This window comes from Erythrolamprus reginae, chromosome 9 (genome assembly GCF_031021105.1).
Source record: "Erythrolamprus reginae isolate rEryReg1 chromosome 9, rEryReg1.hap1, whole genome shotgun sequence".
Lineage (NCBI taxonomy): Eukaryota > Metazoa > Chordata > Lepidosauria > Squamata > Dipsadidae > Erythrolamprus > Erythrolamprus reginae.
Genome location: NC_091958.1, coordinates 9,016,633 through 9,040,375, shown reverse-complemented (window position 1 = coordinate 9,040,375; position 23,743 = coordinate 9,016,633). Strand labels below are relative to the sequence as shown.

At 39.4% G+C, this 23,743-nt stretch overlaps 1 protein-coding gene across 1 annotated transcript in view; it reads right to left on the bottom strand.

Annotated features, from left to right (window-relative positions):
- The window catches only part of MYLK3 (myosin light chain kinase 3), a 40,396-nt gene that overhangs the window by 1,704 nt on the left and 14,949 nt on the right, over positions 1-23,743 (bottom strand). Inside the window, exons 2-11 of the mRNA XM_070761640.1 lie at positions 23,633-23,729; positions 21,282-21,672; positions 16,064-16,584; positions 14,488-14,593; positions 8,449-8,542; positions 4,709-4,818; positions 2,745-2,886; positions 1,582-1,652; positions 1,174-1,302; positions 84-236 (exon numbers count right to left, since the gene is read on the bottom strand). Of these exons, the coding sequence (XP_070617741.1) occupies positions 84-236; positions 1,174-1,302; positions 1,582-1,652; positions 2,745-2,886; positions 4,709-4,818; positions 8,449-8,542; positions 14,488-14,593; positions 16,064-16,584; positions 21,282-21,672; positions 23,633-23,729 (1,814 nt within the window). The remainder of the gene's footprint in view (positions 1-83; positions 237-1,173; positions 1,303-1,581; positions 1,653-2,744; positions 2,887-4,708; positions 4,819-8,448; positions 8,543-14,487; positions 14,594-16,063; positions 16,585-21,281; positions 21,673-23,632; positions 23,730-23,743) is intronic.

The following is a 23,743-nucleotide window of genomic DNA, read 5'->3' as shown; positions in this document are numbered from 1 at the left end:
AACAAGGTTGGCTATGTGTGATGGGGAAAGACTGTAAGAGACTGGAATGAGAGCCGAGATGAGACCCCATTGCAAGTTGTCACCTTTTTTCCTTTATTAGAAGTCTGGAAACAAAGTCTTTGGCCTCTTCGGACACTTGTTCAAACGCTTCCGCGTCAAAATCCCAGTTGCAGTTGATGATGTAGTTCATGGTCTCTGCGTCCGTCTCGCCAAGGAAAGGCGACAAGCCGCTGACCCTAAAAGAGAAAGAAGATCTTGCTTGGAGATGCATCTTGTGGGTTCAGTACAAAACCTTAAAATGCTACTCTGCTCCTCAACAAACAATGCTGTCTATCATTTGTCCCTTTTGTGGCTATTCAAATAATGGGACTTCATCAACTATTTGAAAACCTACCTTGGTCAGTAAGCCACTCCCATCCAGTCACATGACCTTTAAGCCACTCCTACCCAGTCATATGGCCATCAAGCCACACCCACACGATAAGCCACACCCACAGTATGGTAGTAAAAAAATTTGCAGCCCTTCACTGGGTGGGGAGTGCAAAAGACAGACGGAAGAAATGGAATGGAATATTAGTGCAAACCAGGATACTGGTTTATGATTGATTGATTTAAAATGCATGTACAGTGGTACCTCTACCTAAGAACGCTTCTACTTACGAACTTTTCTAGATTAAAACTGGATGCCCAAGATTTTTTTTTTGCCTCTTCTTAAGAACTATTTTCCACTTACAAACAAGAGCCTCCGAAAATGTAACCAGAAAAGGTGGGGAGAAGTCTCAGTGGAGCCTCTCTAGGAATCTCCTGGTAGGAAACAGCCGGAAAAGGCAGGGAGAAGCCTCCATGGGGCCACTCTAGGAATCTCCTGGGAGGAAACAGGGACTCCACCCTCCCTGTGGTTTCCCCAATCGCACGCATTATTAGCTTTTACATTGATTCCAATGAGAAAAATTGCTTCTTCTTACAAACTTTTCTGTTTAAGAACCTGGTCACGGAACAAATTAAGTTCGTAAGCAGAGGTACCACTGTATATTTATATCAATGATTATCTCAAGGTATGTGTATATTGACGTATGGATGAAATTTGTGGAGAAAAAAATTAAAAAATAAATAAATAAGAGAATGCTCCTCTTTTCTTCCTTTGAAAAAAAACAACAACGGGGGTTTACTCACAGCATGTATGTTATGATGCCTACGCTCCACATGTCCGTCGGGAATGACACAAAATCATAGTTGACAACTTCAGGAGCCAAAAATTCCGGCGTGCCAAAATTGACTTTCAGCTTCTCACGAGGCTTGTACCTTTGGCAAAGGATGAGAAAGGGAGACAGACGGTTGGTGAGCGTAGAGAGCCGAGCGTAGACAATGAGTTTATAGTGAGAGAGCCATCGGGGCGCAAAGATATTGTGATCGCTGTCACGTTCTAGCGAGAGGTAAAACTCGGTCGCCATGGCGATGGGTGGCATTTTTAGTGAACTTCCAGACGAGATCACAAAATATTTATAGTCTGCAAGGGAGGAGATGCTGAAGGAATAAAGAAAACATCACCCAAACGTCAAGATGAGAGAAGGGATGACTTACCTCCTCGCGAGTCCAAAATCAATTATTTTAATCTGGTTTCCACTGTGGCTCACGCAAAGGATGTTCTCGGGCTACAAAAAAAGACAGGACGAGCTTAATCTTTAGAGTCCTTTTCCAGAATTCACTTTTATTATACACTGCTCAAAAAAATAAATAAAGGAAACACTCCCAAGAACACATCCTAGATCTGAATGAATGAAATATTCTCATTGAATACTTTGTTCTGTACAAGGTTGAATGTACTGACAACAGCATGTGAAATTGATTGTCCATCAGTGTTGCTTCCTAAGTTTGATTTCACAGAAGTTTGGTTTACTTGGAGTTATATTGTGTTGTTTAAGTGTTCCCTTTATTTATTTTTTGAGCAGTATACAAAGCATCTGAGATAGGTTGAGTTGATTCAAGTCATGTTAAGATGGTGAATTTAAAAAAAAATTATGTAAATTTTAAAAAATCAGTCAAGGGAAACGAGCAGGAGATAAAAAAGGTGTAAGCTATCAAATGTGTGATTTATTACCTGCTTTTTGACTCTTGGCTAGCACTGATTAGCCCATAAATTTTAGAATGACTTGTGGAATGTTTTTATGTTACTACCAAGATAATTTACTTAACTACTAAAGATAGAGATGAGAAAAGAAAACACTGCATGCAAAGCTGACGTATGAATGGGAGGAAAAGGAGAAATAAAGAAGATGTTATGTTTTACAAAGATATGCATTGAGCAATCATTTATTCCAATTATTTGAATTTAGCCTGAAACCAGAACAGTTATAAGTTGAGGACTACTTTCGCAAATTACTCAAGACCCACCTATATCACCAGGCATGGGGGAACTAAGACATCTCCCCCAGGCTTTTATATTTTATGTTTGGTATGAATGTGCTGTATGGTTTTTAATTGTTGGGGTTTTTTATATATCTCTTTTTAATATTACATTTGTTCTATTGTTCTATTGCCTTTTATTGTTGTGAGCCACCCCGAGTCTTCAGAGAGGGGCGGCATACAAATCTAATACATTATTATTATTATTATTATTATTATTATTATTATTATTATTACCTTTTATTGTTGTGAGCCGCCCCAAGTCTTCAGAGAGGGGCAACATACAAGTCCAATAAATTATTATTATTATTATTACCTGTATATTAGGTTTCCAAACTTACCTTCAGATCAAGATGAAGGACGTACTGTTGATGCAGGTAGTAGATACCTTCACATATTTGTTTGGTAAACAAGATAGCATCCAACTCGGTAAGATTGTAGTTTTCATCTATGATCCGGTCAAATAACTCACCACCATCGACGCTGGCGGAACAAGACAAGGCAGCGTTGAATAAGGACAGTTATTACAGAGGTGGACAACTACCTATGACCCCTCTCACTACCGTCCCCATCCATAAAACCCTTGGAAGTGGCAACCTTTCCTCCCCACCCATGCAGGCGGCAGTTCCTTCCTTTTGGCGCTACCCTGCATGATGTGTGCGCAGCTCCGGGCATCCGGCAGGCAGGCGCACCCAAGCGATATTTGGCTCAGTACTTGCGCAGGAAGCAAAATCTCTCAAGAGAATGTGCAGCGGCATTAGAGTTTGGCTGTATTTTTGCCTTCGCGCATGCGCAGAAGCAAAACATTGAAATCTCATTCGAGCACACGTCCTCTCATGAGATTTCATTTCCTGTGCATGCGTAGAAGCCAAATCTCGCTCGGGCGCACGCATGCACATACACATCCCGTCTGCTCCATTTTCACTACCGGAATGGTGTCTGTCCAGGTAGGAACCTAATATACATAGGCACTGATTTGTCAGAATTAAGCATATCCTGAGGTAATATCTTAATGCAGAAAGAAGGCCTACAGAGAGAATGCTGAGTCATTCTGAGGCAATTAAACAAGCAGCAACCTCATCAGGTGAAAAATATTTGAATATGCAAGAGCTCTCTGCTGTTTGCTGTTCGTTCGCGCGCTCTCTGATCTTTGATCCTGCTCTGTGTGAAGTGTGCTCTGAAGTTGCTGTATTGATATATTGGTTCCTGTGAGTTATTGTAACTAAGATTTATTTTATTTGTTTATTTATTTATTTATTTTTATTTATTGGATTTGTATGCCGCCCCTCTCCGCAGACTCGGGGCGGCTAACAACAGCAATAAAAAACAACATATAATAATAATCCAACACTAAACAGTTAAAAAACATTATTATAAAACCAAACATACAGACAGACATACCATGCATAAAATTGTAAAGGCCTAGGGGGAAAGAGTATCTAATCTAATCTCTTGGGGGAGTTGGTTCCAGAGGGCCGGGGCCGCCACAGAGAAGGCTCTTCCCCTGGGTCCCGCCAAGTGACATTGTTTAGTTGACGGGACCTGGAGAAGACCTACTCTGTGGGACTTAACTGGTCCCTGGGAATCATGCAGCAGAAGGCGGTCCCTGAGATAATCTGGTCCGGTGCCATGAAGGGCTCTATAGGTCATAATCAACACCAAGATAGTTGTAGTGAGATACTAGTGTAATGTAGGTATAGTAAAGTAGAATACAGTTAGTAGTGTAAATAAGAAGTAAATATATTTTTCCAAGACTTCCTACTGCTGCTGTGTTTCATTGAAGACTTAAACTCCATATCTACTGGTTGGTCTGTGGCTGGCTGTTTGGGTTGGTTAGTTGGTTAGGCTGGTTTGCTGCTTGGGCTGGCTAGCTTCTGAAAGTGCAGCTCTGATATGACTTGTGATTTTTTTTAAAAAATGCAATAGAAGGAGGACATCCATCCAAACACAATGGATGCCCATCACAGAGCTGTCAAAGTAAGCCACCTTTAAGGTGGCCCAATCCAGTCTATATTCTTTATTCTGATTCTAGCTTTTGTTTCAATGCATTTCCTTTAAGGACAAGAAACCAGCTTGTTAGCGCAGCTAATTTACATCACAGAATACCAATGCCCCAAATTCAGCAATCAGGGCCTGCAAGAACATAGGCCAGGGGTCCCCAAACTTAGCAACTTTAAGACTTGTGGACTTCAACTTGCAGAATTCTCCAGCCAGCTGTGCTTCCCGGCTACTTCTACCCAAATACTTCACAAATCCCAGACTTTGAAAGATCTCAAAAATACTTCAAAGGTGTTTTGTAACTCACTATTCCATGATTAAGGTGAGGTTGTTCTTGGTCTCAAATGCGTCATAGAGTTGAATTAGGTTCACGTGACTTAACTGGTTCATTATATTTATCTCGTTCTTCACCTCTTCCTGCAACGTGAGTAATGAAATATATTATTTAGCAATACAGATAGCTGGAAAGTAGAGATATGTGCTCCTAATGCAACATCTTAACCTGTGGACTACAAATTATTTGTATATCTAGCTCAGAGGTGAGATTGGAGAACTAGTAGCGGAAATTTTGAATAGAAACATAGAAACATAGAAGACTGACGGCAGAAAAAGACCTCATGGTCCATCTAGTCTGCCCTTATACTATTTCCTGTATTTTATCTTACAATGGATATATGTTTATCCCAGGCATGTTTAAATTCAGTTACTGTGGATTTACCAACCACGTCTGCTGGAAGTTTGTTCCAAGGATCTACTACTCTTTCAGTAAAATAATATTTTCTCATGTTGCTTTTGATTTTTCCCCCAACTAACTTCAGATTGTGTCCCCTTGTTCTTGTGTTCACTTTCCTATTAAAAACACTTCCCTCCTGGACCTTATTTAACCCTTTAACATATTTAAATGTTTCGATCGTGTCCCCCCTTTTCCTTCTGTCCTCCAGACTATGCAGATTGAGTTCATGAAGTCTTTCCTGATACGTTTTATGCTTAAGACCTTCCACCATTCTTGTAGCCCGTCTTTTGACCCGTTCAATTTTGTCAATCTCTTTTTGTAGGTGAGGTCTCCAGAACTGAACACAGTACTCCAAATGGGGTCTCACCAGCATTCTATATAAGGGGATCACAAGAATACTTTGGTAAACCAGCAAATACCACCTCTTGCTGGCCCCAGAATGGAATGGGAATGGGGATTTTGTAGTATCCTCCCCCTGGAGTGGAGTAGGAATGGGGAGTTTGTAGTATCCTTTCCCTACCAAGCTTACCAAGTCACAGAACCGGTAGGGAAAATTTTTCAGTTTCACCCCTGATCTAGCTATCTAGTTGTGAAAGATCTTGCTTTGCAAGGAAAACTCTGCCCAGGATGGATAAAAATCAATTGTTTTTTTAAAAAATAAAATAAAAAGAATGGATTGTTTTGATTTAAAGATACAGTACTTTTTATTTTTATCAAATTTAATTTAATAAAATGCCTTTGGAGTTAAAAAAAATCCATTTAAAGATAGTTTTCTATTTAAGATACATTAATGATTTAGTCTATTCAGCATGAAATGGAGCTTAATCAGGTAGCACAAGGCTATATATTCTGCAATATTTACATTTCTGGTAACCTCACACAATGAATCCAGTCTCTGTAAGCTGAGATACCATGCACTTGCATTCACACATTCACACAATTTCACAGCAGCATAGATAACAGATGGTCTCCAAGATAATAGAATTAGAGGAGGCCTGGGGCTCCCGGATCTAAAATTATACTACAAAGCGGCAAGTCTAATTTGGATAAAAGAGTGGATTAACTTAAAAAATAAGAGAATACTTGTATTAGAAGGTCATGACTTACAAACAGGCTGGCATGCGCATTTATGGAAAGATAAATTGCAAAAACAAACTATATTTGACAGGCACTTGATCCGTAAATCACTACTAAAAACCTGGTACGAAATTAAAAATAAACACTACGACAAAATTCCAAGATGGCTTTCCACTATGGAAGCCATCATCTACCCAAATTTGATCGACATAGCCAAAACCATCCAGTACAGAGACATATTACACCCAAACGGGGAACTCAAATCTAGACAAGAACTGGAAAGATTAAATCATAAAATGGATTGGTGGACATACGCCCAAATAGAATCCAGATTTAAAAAAGACAATCAAACACCCGGTATTCAAAAATCTATGAACCCATTAGATAAGATTCTGATAGGAAATGAAAACAAACAAATAAGCAGAATATACCAAATACTTTTAGAACAGGAAAGAATAAAAGATACGACCAAAACACCAATGATAGCGTGGGAAAAAAATCTGCAACACGCCATCCATATTGCCGACTGGGAAAAAACATGGACCACAATATCCAAAATAACCCTTTCGGCAGCATATAAGGAAAACTATTACAAATTATTCTACAGATGGTACCTCCCACCGGCGAGATTAGCAAAGATCCACCCAACATTATCAGACTCGTGTTGGAAGTGTAAAAAGGAAAGAGGTACGTTTTTCCATATGTGGTGGTCCTGCCCCTTGATACAAAAAATTTGGACAATAACTCATACTTGGCTCACAGAGATTACGAAAGAGGAAATAGAACTCACACCGGAAGCTATGCTTTTAGGAGTTTGGAGAAAACATTATTCAAAACAAACAATGCTCCTCACAACGCATATAAACACCGCCACGAGAATTGCGATAGCACAACTCTGGAAAAGTGATCAGATACCAACGGAAGATTTAATTATAGATAAGATATATGCATGTGTAGAGATGGACGAATTCACGAACTCAATTAAGGGAAATAAATTAATAGAATCAAAAAGAACATGGCAAAAATGGCACGAATGGGTTCAAAAGAGAACATAAAAGCAACATAATATGAAACAACAGTACAATTGAAACGACCTACAATTACCGTGTATAATTAATGAACATAATAGATTTTAGAATTTAAAAATATAAAATACAATGTATATAATGAAAGGAAACCGGTCAAAACTTACTGTCAGAATGTTAACTGAGAATATGTATAATCTGTAATTCAAAATAATATGTGATGGGAATGACATAATAAAAATCAATAAAGAGATTTAAAAAAAAAAAAAAAAAATTACAACTTAAATCGACTTGATTTAAATCAGGCCTTTTTACTAGTGATTTAAACCGTAATTTAAATCGACTCGGTTTAAATCAAATGCACCCTAACACTGACCAAAATAAGAGGCCTCTTATATAATTAATAATAAATTTAATTAATAGGTAAAGAGTAAAAAATGTTTAGGTCTAAAATAATAGCCATAACTAGGAAAATGTAGAATTGAGACAGGGAATTCCGACGGCGTAAAGCTGTAATTAGTGGAATCATATTTTATGTGTCTGTGATTTATATACAGTGATACCTCGTCTTACAAACGCCTCGTCATACAAACTTTTCAAGATACAAACCCGGGGTTTAAGATTTTTTTTGCCTCTTCTTACAAACTATTTTCACCTTACAAACACACCGCCGCTGCTGGGATGCCCCGCCTCCAGACTTCCGTTGCCAATGAAGCGCCCGTTTGTGCACTGCTGGGATTCCCCTGAGGCTCCCCTCCATGGGAAACCCCACCTCCGGACTTCCGTGTTTTTGTGATGCTGCAGGGGAATCCCAGCAGCGCAAAAACAGGCGCTTCGCTGGCAATGGAAGTCCGGAGGTGGGGTTTCCCATGGAGGGGAGCCTCAGGGGAATCCCAGCAGTGCAAAAACGGGTGCTTCTGCTGGCAAAAGGGGTGAGTTTTGGGCTTGCACGCATTAATCGCTTTTCCATTGATTCCTATGGAAAACAGTGTTTCGTCTTACAAACTTTTCACCTTAAGAACCTCGTCCCGGAACCAATTAAGTTTGTAAGACAAGGTATCACTGTATTTGTTTTGCATCTTGTTTTGTTTTTAGCTTGTAAAATTGCAATAAAAATTATTTTGAAAAAAGAAAAAATGAAATAGGAAGTCTCTTTTAATCCTGGTCTTTTGGTTTTCTTTTTTTTTTTTTTTTTTAAGAGGCACTTCTTACCCTTTCTTTTGCTAATTTCACCTTGATGATTTTGGCAGCCAAACAGAACCCCGTGGACTTTTCCGTACATTTGTGGACTTGACCGAAACGCCCGCTGTTGAAAGATGGAGAACACAAAGCGATGAAACCCACAAGGAAAACAACTCGGGGGGGTGGGGAAAACACGCGGCCTCCTGAGACCAACTATTCTTATCATCAATTAAAAATAACTTGGTACAAAGCGAACGGAATCAAGAGGTCAGGAGTCTGCAAGCTCTTCTTTCCCCCAGCTTAGGCAGGATTAAGCTTGATATTTCCAGACAGTTGTTTGATGCTTATGTTAAAATCTTACTCCCCAGTTGTATTCTTTCATTGTGGAGCAAAATATGACGATCTTGCCTTTCACAAACTCCTTAAAACCCACTATTTATATACAGTAATTTTTAGGAAAAATCTGTATGAAATTAAACGAATTAAAACAAGAATGTATGAAGGCGGTTAAGAAAATAAAAATAATCAAAAAAAATATGGATAACCAAAAGGAAAAAATAGTGGATACCGAAGATATACTTCACATAGAAATATAGAAACATAGAAGTCTGACGGCAGAAAAAGACCTCATGGTCCATCTAGTCTGCCCTTATACTATTTTCTGTATTTTATCTTAGGATGGATATATGTTTATCCCAGGCATGTTTAAATTCAGTTACTGTGGATTTATCTACCACGTCTGCTGGAAGTTTGTTCCAAGGATCTACTACTCTTTCAGTAAAATAATATTTTCTCATGTTGCTTTTGATCTTTCCCCCAACTAACCTCAGATTGTGTCCCCTTGTTCTTGTGTTCACTTTCCTATTAAAAACACTTCCCTCCTGGACCTTATTTAACCCTTTAATATATTTAAATGTTTCGATCATGTCCCCCCTTTTCCTTCTGTCCTCCAGACTCTACAGATTGAGTTCATGAAGTCTTTCCTGATACGTTTTATGCTTAAGACCTTCCACCATTCTTGTAGCCCGTCTTTGGACCCGTTCAATTTTGTCAATATCTTTTTGTAGGTGAGGTCTCCAGAACTGAACACAGTATTCCAAATGCGGTCTCACCAGCGCTCTATATAGCGGGATCATAATCTCCCTCTTCCTGCTTGTTATACCTCTAGCTACCTCACCAGAAGATAATTTGAAATGTGACTTATAACTTTCCCCCTCACAGGAGAACTCAAACTTAAAATATATATATTATGTTATTTGTTTATTGTTATTGTTATTATTGTTTAGTGTACTTAAATAAGTAATTAGCTATATTATTAGGATTATTTTTCTTTTTGTGTTTGTACGTGTTAGTTATGTCTTGTTTCAATTTATGGTTTGATTATTTATCTTACATTTTTGTAAATGTGTATACTGTATATGTATTTTAAATTAATAAAAATTTATTTTAAAAAAACAAAAAAAACCACCTCTGTCGTCAAGCATGGGGGAACTGAAATATCTCCCCCTGCCTATGTAGTTTTTTGTATATGATTGTATGTTTTTATATATTGGGTTTTCTTGATTTTTTTAGACTTTTTAAATGCATTATTGTTATTTTAGATTATTAGATTTGTCATTATATATTGTTTTTATCATTGCTGTAAGCCATCCTGAGTCTACAGAGAGGGGCGGCATACAAATCTAAATAATAATAATAATAATAATAATAATAATAATAATAATAATAATAATAATAATAATAATAATGCCGTGGGTTCTGTAATTGTACATGCTTTGCCGGTTGTACTTAGGCAATGAATAATCAAAAAGAGGGAATAAGGGGGTTTTTTAAATCAATTTTATTAATTTTCTATTAGTTACATTACTTAGTGCTTAATAAGAGGGCTGTAAAAATATATACAGACCCCTCACATCCTGGGCACAAACTGTTTCAACTCAAAATGACACTATAGAGTACTGCACGCCAAAACAACTAGACACAAGAACAGTGTTTTCCCAAACGTCATCACTCTGCTAAACAAATAATTCCCTCACCAATATCAAACTACAGTGGTACCTCTACCTAAGAACGCCTCTACTTAAGAACTTTTCTAGATAAGAACCGGGTGTTCAAGATTTTTTTTTGCCTCTTTCTTAAGAACCATTTTCAACTTAAGAACCTGAGCCCAGAAAAATTTCCCAGGAAATTTGAGAGCAGCACGGAGGCCCAGCCAGTTTCCTACCATTCCCCCTTTAATCCCGGCCATCTCTGGCTTTTCTGGGCTGCCAGAGGAGCCTTTCATTGGCGCTTAAGGAGTTTTGGCAGCCCAGAGCCAATGGAGGGAGGCGTGTGCTCCTCCTTGCCGCCTTAGAGTCCCTCTTTTTTTTCTTTTAAGTTTTGGATTTTTTTGATTCCCCTCACCTCACCTTCTTCCTTCGGCAGCAACTGTCCTCCTCCTCTTCTTCCTCCTCCTCCTCCTCCCACCCAAATTCCGAGCTTTTATTTCCTAGTGGGTTTGCATGCATTATTTGCTTTTACATTGATTCTTATGGGAAAAATTGCTTCTACTTACAAACTTTTCTACTTAAGAACCTGGTCACAGAACAAATTAAGTACCACTGTATTTCCTAAGTCTTCATTACTATTAATCTTCCCATCATTCCCATCACCCATGACTGTATCTGTATGACTGTAACTTTGTTGTTTGTATCCTTACAATTTATCTTGAGTGGTTCCTAATATGATTTAATTGCTTATTTGTAACCCAACTATCATTAAGTGTTGTACCTTATGATTCTTGACAAACTTATCTTTTCTTTTATGTACACTGAAAGTATATGCACCAAAACAAATTCCTTGTGTGTCCAATCACACTTGGCCAATAAAATTACTGTATATTCTATTCCATTTGATTCCATTCCATTCTATAAACATTGTCTAGGTATTAAATTTGCTTAGCAATACAAATGTCATTGTTACTCCACCCTTTTTTTCCAACTATTGATTAAAATAAATTCCAGGTTTGATAATATTCTAATTTGTTTGTTTGTTTGTTTGTTTGTTTGTCTGTTTATCTATCTATCTATTTATCTATCTATCTATCTATCTATCTATCTATCTATTTATTTATTTATTTGATTTTTATGCCACCCATCTACGTAGACACGGGACGGCTAACAACAATAATAAAACAGCATATGACAAATCTAATATTTAAAATAATTAAAAAACCCTTATTAAAAACCAAACAAACATATGCCTTCTTTCTGTTTGATTTTCAATATAAGCCTGTCCATTTCTGCACAGACTAATATCTTCTTAATTATCTCTTCATTTGTGTTGTTTCTTCATCTTTCCAATATTGTGTGAAGATAATCCCCGCTGCTGTTAAATATATTAATATTTCTCTTATCAGGTTTTTTCTGATATCGTCCCTAGCTAAAAAAAATACTTGAGGTTTAAAATCTATATGTTTCCCTGTTACATTTTCTGGCCACCTATATATTTTTGGCCAGAATTTTTTTGTTTTAGTACAAGTCCATCACATGTGATAAAATGTGCCCAATCTTTTGGTTACATTTCCAACATTTGCTAGACCTATTTTTAAACGTTTTAGCTAACCCTGCCAGTAGTAAATGCCATCTATGTAACATTTTCTATAGCCTTTGTATAGGGAATAATTTTCTATAGGGAATAATTTTCCCTATAATAATTTTCTATAGGGAATAATTTTGGGCTAGGCTGATCACTTTCTAAACGAGGCCAAAGCCAATGAGTAAAATTAGGAACTCTCTACCCCATTTATTTACAACTTAGAAACATAGAAACATAGAAGACTGACGGCAGAAAAAGACCTCATGGTCCATCTAATCTGCCCTTATACTATTTCCTGTATGTTTATCCCAGGCATGTTTAAATTCAGTTACTGTGGATTTACCAACCACGTCTGCTGGAAGTTTGTTCCAAGGATCTACTACTCTTTCAGTGAAATAATATTTTCTCACATTGCTTTTGATCTTTCCTCCAACTAACTTCAGATTGTGTCCCCTTGTTCTTGTGTTCACTTTCCTATTAAAAACACTTCCCTCCTGAACCTTATTTAACCCTTTAACATAACAACTTCTATAGGATGGGGAATATTTAGGCCACAAATGTATACAAGTGGCTACTTTCCTAAGGTCAAAAATGTAAACCGAGTACCGGTAATTCCTTCTTCTTCTTCTTTTACAAGGAAATGTCTGCTGAGATTGCCAAGCAGAAATTTGTGACCTTAATTTTCCATCCATTAGAAGCAAGCTATGGCAGCACAGGTGGCCTGTCTCTCTTCTCCGGGCTACCCAAGAAAGTGTCATTAGATCAAAGCAAATGTTCCTCCGAACTTTTCTTCCAGCATCAGGTTTCTACCAACCTTCCAGGATACGTTGGTGAAGTTGTTTTGCCAAGGAGGTTTCAACACACAGCAAAATCTCTTCGGGTGTGGAATGGGCAAATTGTAGAGGCTTCATCCCAACCTCTGCAACTTCATACCTCTATTCAGAGTGAGCGAGACTTTCACCCAACCAATGTGGGCTGAGTTTGTTTGTTTATCTATCTATCTATCCATCCATCCATCCATCCATCCATCTACTATCTATCTATCTATCTATCTATCTATCTATCTATCTACTACCTATCTATCTATCTATCTACTACCTATCTATCTATCTATCTATCTATGTATCTATCTATTGTATTTATATGTCGCCCCTCTCTGAGGACTCAGGGTGGTTTAGATCCACCTTGCAAGCTCTTTCATTGTTACTCTCTGCAAAGAATGTTTTCCAAGCCCGAAGTCTTTGCAGGGTTCTTTCCATTGTTCTCCTTGCTCCAAATGTTTCTTTCCACCCCTAACCAGGTACTAACAATGTTCCCAGCTCTTACCAGCTTGCAAGCTCTTTCATTGTTACTCTCTGCAAAGAATGTTTTCCAAGCCCTAAGTCTTTGCAGGGTTTTTTCCCACTGCTCTACGTGCTCCGAATGTTTCTTTCTAGAAGCTAATGATGTTCCCAGCTCTTACAGGCTTGCAAGCTCTTTCATTGTTACTCTCTCTGAATAATGTTTTTTTATAGCCCTAACTAGGGGATAAAATAATGTGCTGAAGCTGACCAGACAAAGGATGCTAGCCAGATAAATATCTGGTAAGTAGATTCTTTTCCCTATTTTCCTTCTGCAAAAACTAAACTAAAACAATGTCGTTTGGCGGGACCCAGAGGAAGAGCCTTCTCTGTGGTCGCTCCGACCCTCTGGAATCAGCTCCCTCCAGAGATTAGAACTGCCCCCACCCTCCTTGCCTTTCGTAAACTTCTTAAAACCCACCTCTGTCGTCAAGCGTGGGGGAACTGAAACATCTCCCCCTGCCTATGTAATTTTCTGTGTATGATATGACTGTATGTATGCTTTTTATACATTGGGGTTTCTTGTTCTTTTAGACTTCTTAAATGTATTATTGTTATTTTAGATTCTAACTATTAGATTTGTCATTATATACTGTTTTTATCATTGCTGTAAGCTGCCCCGAGTCTATGGAGAGGGGTGGCATACAAATCTAATAAATAATAATAATAATAATAATAATAATAATAATAATAACAACAACAACAACAACAACAACAAACAACAAACAACAACAACAACAACAACAACAGCAACAACAGCAACAACAATAATAATAATAATAATAATAATAATAATAATAATAATAATAATAAAGTGCATCTTGTACTCCGCAAATTACAGTGAGTTTAGCATCTTACAATTGCCAGAATTTTTACTGGCCTGGTTAAGAATATTATTTAAGTCCTTCCTTTGAAATAATTCCTATGTTCTATGAACGTGGGTGCTGTGATCGGCATTGCACTAGCTAACCATATGCAAAAACAGTCCCTGCAAACTAATAATATGAGGACCATACTGAATTTGTGACGGTCTTACAACAGACTTAAAAAATTAAACCACCCCTTCAAAATAAGTGATGCATTTATACAACTGGAGGATTGAGAAATTACTTGCAAAGTCATGGCTTCATGGTCATGCTATACTGAAACTTACCCTCCCAGTACTTCATCGTGGCTGACAGTGTACAAAGCAGTTAAATCGGTTTGTTTGATGCTGACAAGGCGATGTTCGAAAGGAGCTGGAGGAGGAGGACTGTCATCTGAGGAAGAAACAGAGGGACATAGCTTGCAGCAGACAGTTGAACATCATCTTGACATCTTTCATCGGCCTCTTTCAGAAGCACTGATGATGTTACCTGGTTTGGGTAGTGAAACATCTTCAAGGAAGCAAGCAAGCTCAAAGAGTCCCGAGGACTGCTCATTTTAACTCTGAGCTACAAATTTTCTTTCTTTCTTTCTTTCTTTCTTTCTTTCTTTCTTTCTCCCTCTCTCTCTCTCTCCTATTCCCTCCCTCCCTTCCTTTCTTCCTCCCTTCCTCTTTGGTACTAGCACGGATAATGTCACTAGTTTGGGTAATAAAACATCTTCAAGGAATCAAGCAAGCTTAGAGAGTCCGAAGGACCCCTCATTTTAACCCAGAGCTAAAAATATTTTCTTTCTTTCTTTCTTTCTTTCCTTCCTTCCTTCCTTTCCTTTCTTTCTTTCTTTCCTTCCTTGCTTTCTTTCTTTCCTTCCTTCCTTCCTTTCTTTCCTTCCTTGCTTTCTTTCTTTCTTTCTTTCCTTCCTTTCTTTCTTTCCTTGCTGCCAGTTCGCTTCCTTTGCATGAATGCAAAAAAAAAATCAAAAAAAAAGCCGATGGCAATGCATGTGTTAGTTTCTGCACATACTTTCCTATTGCAGTAAATGAGGTTGAATGTGTATAATTTTAGAAGAGCTGTGCATGCGTGTGTGTACATGCACATACCGTTTATATACCCTGTTTCCCCGAAAATAAGTCACCCCCAAAAGTAAGACATAGGTTTTGTAGAATTGCCTAATATAAGGCATCCCCCGAAAGTAAGACGTAGGAGATGTTTCGTTTCGCAGCATCCCTGAACAGAACATAGATAACACTGCTGTCCATAAATTGCATCCCAAAACGCTTCATCAATCAGATTTAAAACACATCCAACACGCATCCAACATGAATTTTTGCTGCAGCAGGATACAGGATACAATTCATTGAAAAAAATAAGACATCCCCTGAAAATAAGACGTAGCACATCTTTGGGAGCAAAAATTAATATAAGATGCTGTCTTATTTTCGGGGAAACACTGTAGTAGATAATGTATATTTTGTGTGCCTGTGTGTGATATGTATGTACACATATGGCCTATATACATAGAATTAAAGAGTATATTTTGGATGTTTAGTAATAGTAAATAGAGAGGGGAATTATATCTCTTTGAGGCAAGGAGAGGCCAGGCACTCTAACCCAAGCCCTAACCCTTGACGTGAGTGACATCAAGTTGGCCACCTTTAAACCAGTTACATGACCTTTAAGCCACCCCTCGGTCACATGATCATCAAGCCACTCCCACCTGGTCACATGGCCAGCAAACACACCCACAAAATAAGCCACGCCCACAGTTTGAGTGAACCGGTCTGAACTGGTCGGAACCGACCTCTGTTGTAAGTAGATACAACCCCAGCGAGATTGTGTGCAACTGATCCAGAAATGGCTACTTACCGAGGACCGTCTCTCCTGCCTTGGTGGTGGCTGCTACGAACGAAGTTATCTCTGAAACTTTCTCCGCTCCCTGTCTGGATCTGCTTTCTCGTCTCACTAAAGAAAATCTCCGCGGTTCCACGGTTTCTGCCTTGATGTCTTTGCCGGTCTTTGCCGTCTCCTTGGGGGGTTTTCCCGATGCTCCCAGATCTTCACCAAAGTCTTTTGGGGTGGAAACTGGACATGGGAGACCCTTGCATTGACGTTCTCCCTTGTCTTCAGGCTTTGGAAGCAGCGCTGGCGAAGGAGGACCTGACAGTTTAGGAATTTGTTCGCTTCTCTTATTGGGAGACCGAGCTCCTTTCAATTCTTCCATGGGCTCAGTCCTGCTCTCCTTCGAGGGCTCCTTAGTTTTAGGAGGTTCCTGCAAATGCTTCCTTCCTTCACCTGTTGGCTGTCTACCTGCAGAATCACCAACGCTTCCTTCTTTGCTTCTCAAAGTTTTATCTGGAGCATCGTTCATCTGTGCAACGACGGAAGACCTGAAAAGAAATTAAGTTTAGATCTTTCCTTGGTAACTTTTGAGTTTCATTTAATCAAGATTTTACCCCAGTTGCTTCAAGGAAGGCATGGACATAGGAAGAGCTTTACTTCAAATTGGAGGCTTTAAAGGTGTCATGTGTGTCACCCCCATTCTCTATACGGCCAAAGCCTAGTTAAGTGATAAAAACATAGAAACATAGAAGATTAACGGCAGAAAAAGACCTCACGGTCCATCTAGTCTGCCCTTATACTATTTCCTGTATTTTATCTTAGGGTGGATATATGTTTATCCCAGGCATGTTTAAATTCAGTGTTACTGTGGATTTACCAACCACATCTGCTGGAAGTTTGTTTGAAGCATCTACTACTCTTTCAGTCACATAATATTTTCTCACGTTGCTTCTGATCTTAGAAACATAGAAACATAGAAGACTGACGGCAGAAAAAGACCTCATGATCCATCTAGTCTGCCCTTATACTATTTTCTGTATTTTATCTTAGGATGGATATATGTTTATCCCAGGCATGTTTAAATTCAGTTCCTGTGGATTTATCTACCACGTCTGCTGGAAGTTTGTTCCAAGGATCTACTACTCTTTCAGTAAAATAATATTTCTCCCAACTAACCTCAGATTGTGTCCCCTTGTTCTTGTGTTCACTTTCCTATTAAAAACACTTCCCTCCTGAGCCTTATTTAACCCTTTCACCTATTTAAATGTTTCGATCATGTCCCTCCTTTCCCTTCTGTCCTCCAGACTATACAGATTGAGTCTATTAAGTCTTTCCTGATTTGGGGATTTATGCAGTACACCTGTGTTTCTCGTCTCAAATGTCTTGGTGGTAGACCTCAAATGCCTAGGAAAGTTGCTGATGGACTTAGGGCAGGACCTGAGGACCATAGTAAATGATTGGGCACCATGGGTTGTATGTTCTGAGGAATCTGATCTGAGGAAGGCCAACAGAGATCATATAGTGGATATGGATATTTATTTGTTTGTTTGTTTGTTTGTTTGTTTGTTTATTTGTCAAACAATTATAGGGTGATAATTTGTACATATAAAACATTAGATAAGTAATGATAAAAAGTAGACAATAGGTCAGGGACGGTAGGCACAATGGTGCGCTTATGCACGCCCCTTACAGACCTCTTAGAAAGGAGGAGAGGTCAATTGTAGATAGTCTAAGGTTAAAGGTTTTGGGGTTAGGAGTAGAAACCACAGAATCAGGTAGTGCATTCCAGGCATTGATTACTCTGTTGCTGAAGTCGTATTTTTTTGCAGTCAAGTTTGGAGCGGTTGACATTTAGTTTAAATCAATTTTGTGCTCATGTGTTGTTGCGATTGAAGGTGAAGTAGTCGTTAACAGGTAGGACATTTTGATATATGATTTTATGAACTATAATTAAGTCGGAACGGAGATGACGGAGTTGTAAGTTGTCTAAACCAAGAATTTCAAGTCTGGCGGAGTAAGGTATTTTGTTGTGAGAAGAGGAGTGAAGGACTCTTCTTGTGAAATATTTCTGGACTCTCTCAATTGTGTTGATGTCAGGTATGCAATGTGGGTTCCATACAGGTGAGCTGTATTCTATGATATGATGATACAATAGGTCCATGCTCCTTTACATCCTACATAAGAACCTAAGAAGAGCCATGCTGAATCAGGCCAAAGCCCACCAATTGTCCATGAGGATCTTGAGCAGAAAGAGAAGGCAAGACCCTCCCTTTTCCCTGACCCCCAACAAATGGTACTCAAGGGTACCAAATGGAAGCAGCTCTGGAGAAGGAGGACCTGACAGTTTAGGAATTTGTTCGCTTCTCTTATTGGGAGACCGGGCTCCTTTCAGTTCTTCTGTGGGCTCAGTCCTGCTCTCCTTCGAGGGCACCTTAGCTTTAGGGGGTTCCTGCAAATACTTCCTTCCTTCACCTATTGGCTGCCTATTCCCCTGACCTCCAACAAATGGTACTTCAACACTGACTACTCTAACTGCAGCAACTCTCCAATCCTTTAATCCTGGGAGGGGGGATGTCTAACCATGGCAATTCTGGACTCCAACTCCCAGAATTCCCCAGCCAGTGGGCTGAAAATATTTATTTATTTTATTTATTTATTTATTTATTTATTAGATTTGTATGCCGCCCCTCTCCATAGACTTGGGGCGGCTCACAACACAATAAAACAGTTCCTGACAAATCTAATAATTTACAATTTAAAATTTAAAATAGTTAAAAAAACCCATTTTTAAGCAGACATACCTACAAACATACCATACATAAATTATATAGGCCCGGGGGAGATATCTCAGTTCCCCCATGCCTGACGACAAAGGTGGGTTTTAAGGAGTTTGCGAAAGGCAAGGAGGGTAGGGGCAGTTCTAATCTCTGGGGGGAGCTGGTTCCAGAGAGTCGGGGCCACCACAGAGAAGGCTCTTCCCCTGGGGCCCGCCAACCGACATTGTTTAGTTGACGGGACCCGGAGAAGGCCCACTCTGTGGGACCTAATCGGTCGCTGGGATTCGTGCAGCAGAAGGTGGTCTCGGAGATATTCTGGTCCGATGCCATGAAGGGCTTTATAGGTCATAACCAACATAGCACTAACAAAATAGCAATAACATTAGCAATAGCAATAGCATTTAGGCGTATATCTCGCTTCACAGTGCTTTTACAGCCCTCTCTTAGCGGTTTATAGAATCAGCCTATTGCCCCCACAATTTGGGTCCTAATTTGACCCACGTCGGAAGGATGGAAGACTGAGTCAACCTTGAGCCGGCGGTGAGATTTGAACTGCTGAACTTACAGCTAGCAGTTAGCTGAAGTAGCCTGCAGTGCTGCACTCTAACCATTGTGCCAGCGCGGCTCTAAAACCAGTGAGTAGAGCCATAAACAACAAATATGAGTGATACCATCTTCTCTTTTTACCACTTCTTCTATACCAAGCGACGGGAAGAAATCGTTTAGCAATCCCCAAAGGTTTAAAGTGATCTCTAAATGTGTAAATATTGAAATCTGAGATGTGGCAAATTGTTATGCTTCCCTGGGAAGAGAATATTAAGCAGAGTTAACTGGATGAGTGATTCCGAGTGCCTAATACTGTACTCTTCTTCTCCTTGGGAAAAAAATACTACAATACAGTACAGTATTTGTAAAAAAAAGAGAAGGGCCGTTTGCATAACATTCAGTTCAAATGCATTGGAGGTTTTTTTTTGTCTGTTGATGCCCCCTAGTGGACATTATCTCTGTAGCAAAGGTAACACAGGTCTATTAAAAAATATTTTTATAATCATTGTAGTTGACCTTGTACATTTCTAAATCATTTTTCTATTCTGATTTCAAAAATGTATATAGTTTTTCAATCCACGGAACAGCATCATTATTATGGCATTTCTTATATTTTATGTTTGGTATGTATGTGTTGCATGGTTTTTTAATTGTTGGGGGTTTTTTATGTAATTTTATTATTAGATTTGTTTCATTATTATACTGTTTTTTATTGCTGTTGTGAGCCGCCCCAAATCTTCGGAGAGGGGCAGCATACAAATCTAATAAATAATAATAAAATAATAATAATACAAAATATACTGGTGACATTAAGAAAACAATCTACATATCAGAAATAACGTAATAACAAAAATGCTTCTATATTCAGATCTATATTTTTATATATTTAGCTATATTTTTACCTTCTAATTAACCCAATCTTGCATGACTGGAGGATGAATTCTGGGAGTTGAAGTCCACTAGTCTTAAAGATATCAAGTTTGAAGACCCCTGGGTTAGGGGTGCAAGGGTCTTCAAACCTGGCAGGTTAAAGACTTGTGGACTTCAACTCCCATTCCTGAGCTAGCAGGACTGGAGAAGGAATTCTGGGAGTTGAAGTTCACTAGTCTTAAAGCTGCCAAGTTTGAAGTTTGTAAAAAGTGTTCATGGTTGTAAAAAGTATACATGGTTGTAAAAAGTATTCTGCTACACCGGTATTTTATTAAATAATATATTACTATGCCATTTGGTTCAGAATACAGTGGTACCTCTACTTAAGAACGCCTCTACTTAAGAACTTTTCTAGATCAGAACCAGGTGCTCAAGATTGTTTTGCCTCTTCTTAAGAACCCGAGCCCGGAAAAATTTTCCAGGAAATCTGAGAGCGGCACGAGGGCCTGGCCAGTTTCCTGCCATTCCCCCTTTAATCCCGGCCATCTTGGACTTTTCTGGGCTGCCAGAGGAGCCTTTTGGTGGTGCTTAAGGAGGCTTTGGCAGCCCAGAGCGAACAAAGCATTTTCCTTTCTCTGGGCGCTTGGAGAGGGAATAAACCACTTCACAGTGGTGACTCCCTCGCGCTGCCTCTCGTATACCCAACACAAAGTTGCCTCCCGGAGTGCCTGGGTGCAGAAAGGCAAAAGGGGGCGCTCACCTCACCTTCTTCCTTCGGCAGCGACTGTCCTCCTCCTCTTCTTCCTCCTCCTCCTCCTCCCACCCAAATTCCGAGCTTTTATTTCTTTCCTTATGGGTTTGCACACATTATTTGCTTTTACATTGATTCCTAAGGCAAAAAATTGCTTCTACTTAAGAATGTTTCTACTTAAGAACCTGGTCATGGAACGAATTAAGTTCTTAAGGAGAGGTACCACTGTACTTTTTCCCCTTGTTTTCCATCTCTAAAATCTAGGTGCGTCTTATACTCCAAAACATACAGTACCAATTACCTTGCCCTTATAACTTCGCCATCAAACTTCGAAGTAGAAGACACAGCTTCTCCAGCAGGAACGTCAAGTCCACTTCTTTCTCCCCCCTTCCATTTCGAAGTCCCCTGATTCTGGGGAGATTTTTCTTTATCCATATTTTGGGTTTCTGTCAGATTGCTACCACTCGAGCAGAAAGGATCATCCATCTGGATGAGATCTCTCTTCCCTGTTTCTTTTTGTCTGGGACAATCCTTGGAGCCATTGGCCCATCCCAAAGGCTCCGTCGGTTCAAGCTGAGCCATCTTCTCCATAGCGCATGGTCGGGAGTCCTCCTCCGAAAGGACCACGCTGGACGAGTTTACCTTTTCACGTGTTCCGTGTTGCTCATCCAACTTGGTCCCCGTTTTGTTTTCTGCAAAAATGTTTTCAACAGGAATGAAATAACGCTGGGGAACATTGACAAGAGTCCATCTTGCAAAAAACAACTTAAAACTATGGGTGTGTAACCTTTCAACATTTCTGAAAGGTGTACATCAGTGTCCAGAGACTACAGCGTTCCCTCGATTTTCGCGGGTTCGAACTTCGCGGAACGTCTATACCACGGTTTTTCAAAAATATTAATTAAAAAATACTTCGCGGTTTCCCCCCCTATACCACATTTTTTCCCGCCCGATAACGTCATATGTCATTGCCAAACTTTCATCTGCCTTTAAAAAACATTTTTTTAAAATAAACTTTAATAAATAAACATTGTGAGTAATAATCTAAATGATTGCTAAGGGAATGGGAAATTGCAATTTAGGGTTTTAAAGTGTTAAGGGAAGGCTTGAAAAATAGTGTATTTACTTCCGCATCTCTACTTCGCGGAAATTCGACTTTCGCGGGCGGTCTTGGAACGCATCCCCTGCGAAAATCGAGGGAACACTGTATATCAGTAATGGGTTCTATAATAATAATAACAACAGATTTGGAAGGGACCTTGGAGGTCTTCTAGTCCAACCCCCTGCTTAGGCAGGAAACCCTACACTACTTCAGACAGATGGTTCTCCAACATCTTCTTAAAAACTTCCAGTATTGGGGCATTCACAACTTCTGGAGGCAAGCTGTTCCACTGATTAATTGTTCTAACTGTCAGGATATACGGTGCATAACTGAAGTTGAATGAGAAAAAAAGAGAGTACAGTGGCACCTCTACCTAAGAACGCCTCTACTTACAAACTTTTCTAGATAAGAACCGGGTGTTCAAGATTTTTTTGTCTCTTCTCAAGAACCATTTTCCACTTACAAATCTGAGCCTCCAAAATTGTAACCGGAAAAGGCAGGGAGAAGCCTCCCTGGGGCCTCTCTAGGAATCTCCTTGGAGGAAACAAGGCCGGGAAAGGTGGGGAGAAGTGTCTGTGGGGCCGCTCTAGGAATCTCCTGGGAGGAAACAGTGCCGGGAAAGGTGGGAAGAAGTGTCTGTGGGGCCTCTCTAGGAATCTCCTGGGAGGAAACAGTGCCGGGAAAGGTGGGAAGAAGTGTCTGTGGAGCCGCTCTAGGAATCTCCTGGGAGGAAACAGGGCCGGAAAAGATGGGGAGAAGCCTCCATGGGGCCTCTCTAGGCATCTCCTGGGAGGAAACAGGGCCGGAAAAGATGGGGAGAAGCCTCCATGGGACCTCTCTAGGAATCTCCTGGGAGGAAACAGGGCCTCCACCCTCCCTGTGGTTTCCCCAATCGAACACAATATTTGCTTTTACATTGATTCCTATGGGGGGAAACTGCTTCTTCTTATAAACTTTTCTACTTAAGAACCTAGTCACGGAATGAATTAAGCTTGTAAGTAAAGGTACCACTATATAGGTTAGTGAATTTAAGCAAGATTAAGCAAGTTACAAAGTGGTGGGCACATTAATTATTGAATCTTCATGACTAAATTGCTAAACTCTAATCTGAGGTCAGCCATTGGGTGAGTGGGCACTGAAAAATTCTGCCAACCTCTAGTTTCAAGGGTTAACAAGGCTTTAAATAGTTTCACAATTCAATATCTTGTGAAAACCTAGCTGTAGGAAACTGCCACATTAAGCTACACTGTGATTAGTCATTGCTTGCTCTGTGAATAGAAAATGGGTTTAGAATGTGGGGTGTTGTATGAACCCAAACACATGCAATTTTATTACACAATTTTAAATCAAAGATACGCAACCTGGTGTTTTCCAGATTATTGGACATCAACGTCCATTATCCCCAACTAGTAGGGTCAATAAAAAGTTAAGATGTTAGTAATCTGAAGCATTTGGAGGTCATTCTCTGGCCTTAAACAATCCTATTAATTGATTACCATACATTAAAGATACTGACCCAACATTATCCAACCGAAAGTATTTGTAAATACCTTCCAAAGAATTCCTGCTTTCTGTCTGTATTCCTTTCTTGGGTGGTGCATGCTTTGCTTTTGAACCCTTGTCTTCAGGTTCTGGCTTATCTTTAGTCTAGAAAAGTTGGG